At 48.4% G+C, this 9,485-nt stretch overlaps 1 protein-coding gene across 1 annotated transcript; it reads right to left on the bottom strand.

Annotated features, from left to right (window-relative positions):
• Positions 1–794: 794 nt before the first annotated feature.
• Positions 795–9,019, bottom strand: ASF1B (anti-silencing function 1B histone chaperone). The gene is made up of 4 exons (XM_059696621.1): positions 8,777–9,019; positions 2,922–3,037; positions 2,300–2,476; positions 795–1,951 (listed from the first exon to the last, which is right to left on the bottom strand). Exons 1-4 carry the CDS (start codon positions 8,883–8,885, stop codon positions 1,745–1,747), a joined length of 609 nt encoding a protein of 202 aa, XP_059552604.1. The 5' UTR covers positions 8,886–9,019; the 3' UTR covers positions 795–1,744.
• Positions 9,020–9,485: the final 466 nt, after the last annotated feature.

Consider the following 9,485-nt stretch of genomic DNA (forward strand, 5'->3'; position numbering starts at 1 on the left):
TGCTGGGAGGATTCTTGTACAGTATAGCAAACCCCCACCCGCAACCCCGTTTAGCTGCATTCCCAGTTTCTCTACCCACTGGATGCCTGTAGAACCTCTTATCCTCCACCAGATGTGACAATCAAAACCATCTCAACATTGCTAAATGTGCCCTGGGGGGCAAAAGTGCCCCCAGTTGAGAGCCACTAAAGCAGGGCAAAGCCCAAAAAGGAGGCGGTCAGAGGGGCAGGGGACTGGCTGAGCCAGCCCTCCCTAACGTGGAGGGGTTTAGGAGGTCCTAAGTCTACCAGCCAGTCAACTCACTGCTCTGCCTATAAGTTTGTACAACCTGCACTCTACCCGGCTGCTGTCTACACCCATGTTCCTAGCTCAACTACAGTCTCAGGAGGGGAAGAGTTGGGCTTTTATGTGAATTATGGGGAAATGGCTCACCAGCCAAACCACTCCAGCTCTGGCTGTGGGTTTACAAAGAAAGGTTAAGTAAAAGTTAATAAAAGTGTTGCTGTGTCCTTGGAATACAACGTTAACTTCTTCTTGTGGGTCAAGGTCAACGTCTGAAAAAACACACCACTGGTTATGCTCTACAACAGCTGCATTGCTTAAGCTTCAACAAATAAAAACCCCTTTCCAAATCTCAGTCTGGATTACAAATATACAACCAATTAGGATTAGAGCAAGGAGATAAGAGGCAGTCAACCCACTGGCCAGGGCAAGAGGACCCCCACCCCATGTTCCAAGGAAAGAGGGACAAAGCTGCCTCAGTTCAACTAAGACAAAAGCAGAAACAATCAGTCTAGAGGAAATGCATTTTTAGATCAACCAAACATATTTAATACAAAAACTTTTTAATATACAAACTGTAGTCAACAGCATCCACGTAGCAGCGAAGAGATGGGGAACATGGCTAAGGAAGGTGGTTTTCAGGGTCCCTACTGTTTCCCATGCCTGCAATCACTCCGTAGCCTGTGAGAGCATAAGGTCTTAGCAGAGGGCAAAGGCAGCCAGAGGTCCTGATGCCAAAACAAAGCCTGGTCAGCGGCTGCTCCAACAGTGGCAGCCTCCAGGGAAATCCAGATCCAGTTAGGAGGTAACAAGAAGGTGGTTGTGACTGAGAGGAGAATCAACCATTATTCCTCAGCATCCAGCTGATCACACTTTTGCGAACAGAGTTTTCCAGGGGCTGCTGGATTGAAAAGACCTAAAAATTTTTCTGGGAAAAGGACAGAAATTGTGTCCAAGTCTAACTTCTAACTCAGATTCCTTGACTCCAGAAAGCTAGGTGGATCTACTCAAATGTTTGGGAAGGGAAATGACAGAGCCTTTGGTCCAACAGGGCTGGAACCATTGACCAAGAAAGCCTCAAGGAAGGCCAGGGAGGTCTGTGGGAAGAGGTCTGGGTCAATGGTACTTACATGGGAGTCTGGTGACACAATGGCTTATGTGTGAAAGAGAGAAAGGACACAAGTTAGAGAGAATTAAGAACTAAAGCACCTGCTTTTTATAGGCCGGGGCAGTAAAGGTGAGAGAATCTTTCTGGGCTGAGGTTGGGAGAGACCTGAGGCCCATTCTTTCCTCAGGGATCAATGTGATAGGCCTGAATATAGTTGATGGCCCCAAAGTCTTCCAGGTGGCCCCCAGAGGACTCTCTGGGAGGCCTAACTGCCCACTCCAGATGTGTTGGGAGACTGGCCATAGTCCTAGCAAGCCCCAGGTAGGGCCTGGAGTCCCCCAGTTAAGACCTCAGTTAGATGCAGTCCATGGAGTTCTCGGGGAGGAGGCCAGGGATGCAGCCAGGGAGCCCCAAGCCCTTGACAGGGGTACAGCTGATGGGGAGGCTGCAGCTTAGGGCAGGGTCCTGGTTCTCTATGGCCTCCAGCCTGTCCGTGTTGTTGTCCCAGTTGATGTGGAAACGGGTCACTCGGGGATTTGAGGCCAAGATGTTCCGTTGGAGCTGGGGCAGGAAGAGAAATGTCAACTGTCAGCATGCCCTCTCATTACTCCCACAAAACCAGGGCACCCCTAGTCTCCCATCCCAGACCCATGAAGAGCAGACCTTGCTTATTCCATCACCAACAATATGTGTGCGACTCCAGGGAATGCCTGTGCACCACGATTTAGGGCCAGGACCTATCTAATCTTAATTCTGCAAGGCATGCTTCTGAGAAACAAAGACCTCTCTCTCTGAGCACTACTTGAAAACTTTAAGTGACCTTGGCTCCTGAATCAATCCAATGACTCAACTCCCCCCAAATACAAAGGAGCCAGATGATCTAGAGCAGGGAGTGGAGAGCGACCCCACCTGAGAGAAGTCTGGCTTTGGGGGTGGGTTCTCCCGCAACTCTGGGTCGGGGTACTCATTGTTGACGTAGTAGCCCACACGGATGAACTCCTGCCCATGATAGGTGCAGGTGATGAGGACCACGGTCACACCAATGGCGTCGCTCTCAGGGATGAGGGATGGGTTGGGAGCATCGGCCTAGGGAAAACACATCCTGAGCTTAGAACGGTCAGCTCTGAATTCAGTGTTAATGAATCAACAATAATACCAAATGAGGTATTTAAACACACCTAAAACAAGGTTATGTGTTGACTGGTTGACAAAAATGTGAGATATAGGAACCTAGCCCTGTATGTCCTATGGGGCGATGGTTCAGTATTCACTAATACACTGTTCACAGCAGGTTTACAGAATGTAACTCCTGTGAATAATGAGGATCAACTGCGAATCCCTGGTTCATGGTAACAGTCATGACACAGAGATGGAGGAAAGAGAGGTGTTTGAAGTACCGTTGAGAGGTCAGACAGCTCTTGAGAACAGAGCGAGAATTTGAACCTGATCTTTAGGCCACTAAACCACGCTGTGTGCTTTTGGGTAGAAGCGGATGTTTCTAGGTGTCAAAGCCTAAGGCCTCCTTTCTTACCTGAAAGACGAACATGTGTCTCCCTGCTGGGATAGGGCCGACCAGCACTGAGTCTAGGATTTGATCAAACTCCTCACTCTCAGCTGAGCCAACATAAATTATCTTCCACTCTAGGTCTGCAAGGACATAGGGTGTTAGGGAATTGAAATAACGTGACAGCAAGAAGGCAGAGAAAGGGTCTTCTCATGTCAGTTTTGGAGAGATCCTTAATATGGTGCAAGATTCTTATTCTCAACAACACCTGACATCCCTGGGCGCTACGTGCCAGGCACTGCAGTCCTGAACACTGGGCAGGCAGGAAACTCTGACTTCCAGTGGGAGTGGGAAATTTCTCCTATGGGCTGAGCTTTGCCAGGCGACCTTGACTCTGCACCTCCAGGGAAACTCAGGCCTCTCAGAGCCTGAGGGCAAACCGTATGGCAGAGGCTGAATTAAGACCCACGTGACAGAGGCGTGCTGAGGAGGGAACAGCAGGGAGTTGGGCCATTTCAGGGCCCTGCCCACTGGGTACTGGGATAGGAAGCAGCATCCTCTTTCACACACAGGGACCGGTGCCACAAAACTAAGTAGATCCCTCGACAACTGGGGCAGGGCGGCAGATTCCAATACAGCAGGACAGCCAGCGGCAGGAGGGAGAAGACAAGGCTGCTGTGGGAGTCAGCCAGGCCCCCAGGTCTTTTAGATCCAGCACCAAGTCATGCCTGTTTATTGGCCATTGGGTGACCCATGACTCAATCAACAAATATGGCATCATAGGTGATCCTCTTAACTCCAACTCTCTTGTATCCAATCCAGTAGAGGGGACCCCATCCCTCAGTATGTTCCGGCAAGATTAAAGGAGAAGTGCTTAAGGAGACCTTGCCCATCAATCACAGGAAATTCCCAGTGACCACTGCCTCTTGCAAGAGATCCAAGTGTACCAGGGGCAAGGTCACGTTAGTACAGGGAAGCTTGGCAGGAGACCTGGAACTTATTTTAGGTTCTCTGAAATTACACAACCTACCACTCCAGCAACTGGGGGAAGTTTCACAAGCTGTGATTTTCACAGGAAGCAAATGCTCTTGGAAGCTGCCCTGTTCCCTGGTCCAGTGTCCTGCAAGTGCATCCAACTTCGGAAGCACACTGATGCCGGGCCACAACTACGGAGGTTGGTCATCTGAGCCCCAAGCTCTTCCTCGATACACTGGCTTCCTGTCCCTTTGCAGTTTCACCCAGGCCTACTCAGGGACTCTATCAGATTTGAGATACAATGACACCGGCCCACTCCCGACTCACTGGGGTTCAAACTCTAGTATCTTTTATTATTTGCAGGGAGGATTAAGTTTATTGATCTATTTTTGTTACAAGTGGTGACATAACGACATGTTTGGAACCAACAGAAAATCAGCTAGCTGTTCTCACCTTTCTCACACAGGTCTAGATTTTGGTATCTTTCCTATCTTTCCTTCTGGTCTCTCCCCCATCACCAGTTGGAATCACATGTGTGTGCATTTAACTAATGTGCTGGGGAGGAGAGATAAAAAGAAGACGGAAAGAGAGCAGGCTCAGGGCACACCAAAGGCACTTGATGTTCAATACTGTTAGGCAAATCTGAACAAAGACTGTGTGGGTGCTGACTGGAAGAGAAAACACACTGAATGGGTGGCCAGGCAAGCAGGCCACAATAGATCCCTCAATACCGCAGAAATTAACCAAATAATTAATGGGTGATGAGAAAAATATTAACTCAAAAGTTGGAGGAGCTGATAAAATCATCTACAGGACAAGAAGAGAACCTATAAATTGGAATCATCTTAAAGTTGAAGTGTTTTAAGTGCCATACTTAAGTGGCATCATTTTTTAATATAACCGTTCTTTAGAATTAGATATGGAATATCAGTCACCAATACAGCACAAACTCACTCCTATAAAACACAGGACACCATTATATACATGTAACATGCGTACTTAACCTTCAGATCAATTTCTTTTTTACTATTAAATATGTTTTTATTGAATTTTTTTTAGAGAGAGGAAGGGAGAAGGATAGAGAGCTAGAACATCAGTGAGAGAAAGACATCATCAAGCGGCTGCCTCCTGTGTGCCACCCACTGGGGATGGAGCATGAAACCTGGCATGTGCCCTGATGGGGACTTGAACTGGTGATCTTTTAATTCATGGGTCGATGCTCAACATCTGAGCCACACCGAAGGTGCAATTTCAAAGATAATTTGACTACATTTCATTTTGTCTTTACACTCTAACTTTATGATCTAACCACTGCACAAGATGCTCCTCCACTATCTATGAAAACGAAACCAAAACCAACGGCATGATAAAAGACGTGTAGTTGAAATAGCTGAGGAACCTGTTTCCTGCCTTAAAAAAAAATGTATCCAGTAGGTCTTTTTCTGTTTGTCATTTTATTTTTGTTCATAATAAAGATGAACTTTGGCCTGACCATAGCTGTGGGTCAGATCATCTGGCCCCATGACTTATTCCAGCAGTGCCTGTTGAATTTCTCAATTGAAGGGGGGGCAGAAGGACAAACCTAATGTGTTAAACGTGGACCCATGTTTTGGAAGCATCTATTTCCACACGCTGAGGACAAAAGAGAGCAAAAGGTGTCTTGTCAGATCTGTAGTTGCTAGTGTCAACATAACAAGACTGAGATTTCCTCAGTATCTGAGGCTTCTAAGGCAGGTCCACTCTATTTTTTGGGGGGCAGGCAGAAATCAAATTCCTTTTGCTCTGTGGGAAGAGGCAGAAAGCAAGTTTGATAGGTTAGAGCCCTAAGGGTAAGAACCACAGCCTGGATTTTCAGGCCAGAGTTACTTCCCAACTTGAGTTTCTCTGGGCAAAAGTTTTATTGTCTTGGTATAATTAATAATAGTACCTGCTTTGCTCTCTTTTGAGAGTCCTGATGGTAGAAATAAGTTCTATGATCAGTTCTATTTATGTTCCACTTCTAAAATAGAGGATGCATTCTCTTCCAGGTTTTAGTAAAGATAAAGAACCCTGGACTCGGGCTCTGGCTGGTTTAGCTCGGTGGATGGAGCATCAGCCTGTGGAGTGAAGGGTCCTAGGTTCAGTTCTGGTCAAGGGCACATGCCTGGGTTGAGGGCTCGATCCCCAGTAGGGGGTGTGCAGGAGGCAGCAAATCGATGATTCTCTCTTATCACTGATGTTTCTCTTTCCCTCTCCCTTCCTTTATGGCAGTGGTTCGCAACCTTCCTAATGCCGAAACTCTTTAATACAGTTCCTCATGTTGTAGTGACCCCCCAATTTCATTGTTACAAATTGAACATAATTAAAGCATAGTGATTAATCACAAAAACAATATGTAATTATATATGTGTTTTCTGATGGTCATAGGTGACCCCTGTGAAAGGGTTGTTTGACCCCCAAAGGGGTCGCGACCCACAGGTTGAGAACCACTGCTCTATGAAATCAATTTAAAAAAGAAAAAAAAAAAGAACCCTGGACTCAGAACAAGCCCTAAAATGTCAATTATTCTACCAACCAGCTATGTGACCTTGGAGAAGTCAGTCTGCTTCTCTCTAGTAAAATATAATGACCGGCAGGTTGACTTTGGACCTCAACTGGGATTCTATAAACAGATTATTAAATAATAGGCAGGGGCTTCCTAAGAATACAAATACTAGATAATGACCACACAGTTACTTTTAAATGCAAGGAGCACAAGCAGGCTAACTGAAACCTGATCTCCTGCCATTTGGGAACTGTGAATCCCTTAACCTATTAGCTCCTTATATTTCCTCTTGGCTTTAAAACAAAATCTTATTACACAGTGACATTCTACACTTAATTTATTTACACCCTGCCTTGTTACAGAAAGGATTTAACTGGACTTATTCTATAGTTAGCCACAAGTAAACGACATAATTTAAAAAGAAGAGAAAGTAGGGAGACGGATCCATTGGCCCAGCACACAAACATCTCCAACCCTAAACTAACCCAAGTGGCTGGCTTTGCAAGCAAACTGACCAACTACCACCTAGAGGTGCTGATTAGTACACCCTGGCTTCCCAGGTCTCCACTCTTCAGCTGCTGCCTCTTCGCTTTTTAACCACCAAGTGAAGAAGTGGTTGGATGGAGTACAGTGGTACCTCAGAGATACTGTGGGTTCAGTTCCGCCCTACCATAATAAAATGAGTAGTGATCTTTTTGCTGGTGAGTCTTATCTTCAATTTGTAAAAAAATGCAACATCTGTGAAGTGCAATAAAACAGAGGTAAGCCTGTACTTCCTCCTGAGGGTGGTGGCAAGACTTCCTGGGTGACCTTAAATTTTTAGATTTTTATAGACCTTTCCTTGAAAGGTCTTTCATTTTTTGTGGCTTCCATCTTCTCATCTGTGAGATGAGAGCCATGTCTACCTTTATGTCACACAGATGAATAAGTACATCTATGAAGGCACCTTGGAAAAGATGCCCAAAAGGCTGTGACCTCCTAGCTGGCTGACTGAAGCTGGATACTAACATGGTTCGGCCCACCCTACCCGACCTCACCTCCAGATTTGGGGTCAGACCAACAAAAGTGCTAAAAGAATTGCGGCTGTAGGTCAGCTGGAACCTGGTGCGCGCAGTGGGAACTGTGCAAGCATGTCAAACGCGCGGCCAACAGACCACATGCCTCCTTTATATGTCTGACATGCTTGGATGCTTGCCTGGCTAGCCCACTCTTAAATTTGAGTGTGCTCATCAAAGCCCACTGTCAGGGAAGAGTGAAGAATGGGAGCTGGGAGACTAAGTTATCCTCAAAGACCGGAGCTGGAACCTAGGCGGGTTGGAGCTCAAGGAGAGGATTGGGGCCAGGCTGAGGAGGAGGGAAGCCAGGTTCTAGGGCAGTGATGGTGAACCTTTTGAGCTCGGTGTGTCAGCATTTTGAAAAACCCTAACTTAACTCTGGTGCTGTGTCACATAAAGAATTTTTTTGATATCTGCAACCTCAGTAAAACAAAGATTTATATTTTGGATATCTATTTTATATATTTAAATGCCACTTAACAAAGAAAAATCAACCCAAAAAATGAGTTCGCATGTCACCTCTGACACGCGTGTCATAGGTTCACCATCACTGTTCTAGGGCATGTGTGTTGGGATAGAAAACAAGGAGAAACTGGTGGGGTATTTTAAGTATCAGAGGTTGGGGAGGGGATTATTGTGTGACAAACGGGGAGATGGGGTGAGTGAGGTCGTGTCACAGGGCGAGGGTCTTCACAGGGCGAGGGTCTTTCTTCACAGGGATAAAGGGTGATAGGAGGGGTTCCACTGGGAAAGTTGGGAAGGTGCCTGGGAGAGAGGCCTCTTACAGGGAAACTGGGGGGGGGGGGGGGGGGGAAGGTTAAGGTTTCCACAGGCAATGGGAGGGGGCTGGGGGCTGGAGTCTCCCTAGGAAAAAAGTGCGGTGGGAGTGTCTCGCCAAAGAAGAGATAGGTGGAGAAGTCTGAGTGGCTGTAATGTTAATATAAAAATCTTCTATACAGAAATAGAAGACGGGGTGGCTGAGGGTCTCCGCAGGTTAAAGAATGGCGGCTGAAGCTTCCATATAGAAAACGGGAACCCAGAAGCTCCGCAGGAAAAAGTGTGGTTTGGGAGGATGAGGTCTCCCCCGTGGGAAACGTGCATATCCGTGGGGGGGGGGGGGGTAAGGGATCCGGTTGGCCGTGGGGTGGGGGTAAGAGGTAGCCTCCACGCAGAGGTTAGAGCTGGAGAGGAAAGAGGGGGGTAAGATCGGAATTGGGGGGTTATTTCACAGAGGAGGTCGAGGTTGGCCGCGAGGGTCTCTACGGGAAAGTCGGGTAGGCCACGGGACCCGGGGGGAGGGGGCAGTGTCCACACAGGCCCAGCCTCACCGTCCGCCAGAGCCTCATTGCACTCGAAGCTGATCTCGAACCGGAAAGGGCTGTGGAAAGGGCTCGGATTCTCCAGCACCGCCACGTTCAGCACCGATACCTTGGCCATCGCCTCGCCGGGCCGCGACTGAAGCCGAGGCTGGGTCCGAGCCCACGCCTGGATCCTGTAGGATCAGCGGGACAGCGTTTCCCACAGAGCCTCCCGCCGACTCGGTCCGTAGACTGAAGTGCGTATACCCTCCGCGCGCCTCCTTCAAATAGCTGGCCGCACCCTCCGACCAATCACCGTAAACGCTCCCCGGCGGCGTGAGCACCCTCTTAGCCAATCCTGGAGCGCCGGAGGCGTGCGTCGAGATTCTCCGGACCAATCCGCGGAGCTCCCTCTCCGGGCTGTGCGAGGGAGGCGGGATCACCTCTTGGCTTCTTTGGATATCCGCCGGGAACCAATCCCCAGCGTCTCAAGACTCAGAGAACGAAGGCGGGGGTAGGCGGAGTCAGAGCACCAGGCTCTTGTCGGCCAATCCTGAGGGTTCCCGCACCAGCGTGGCCCGCCCTTCGCATAACCCTTCCGGGAGACGCATCTCAAGGGGAGCAGCGCCGCCAACTGCCGAGCGGTGGCGCGCGGCGCTCGCTTAAGAGGGCGGGAAGGGCGGTGCTCGAGTCCGCGGTGATTGGCAGGTGAGAATGGGCGGTGATAAAGCAGAATTTT

Source organism: Myotis daubentonii, chromosome 5 (assembly GCF_963259705.1).
Source record: "Myotis daubentonii chromosome 5, mMyoDau2.1, whole genome shotgun sequence".
Taxonomy (NCBI): domain Eukaryota; kingdom Metazoa; phylum Chordata; class Mammalia; order Chiroptera; family Vespertilionidae; genus Myotis; species Myotis daubentonii.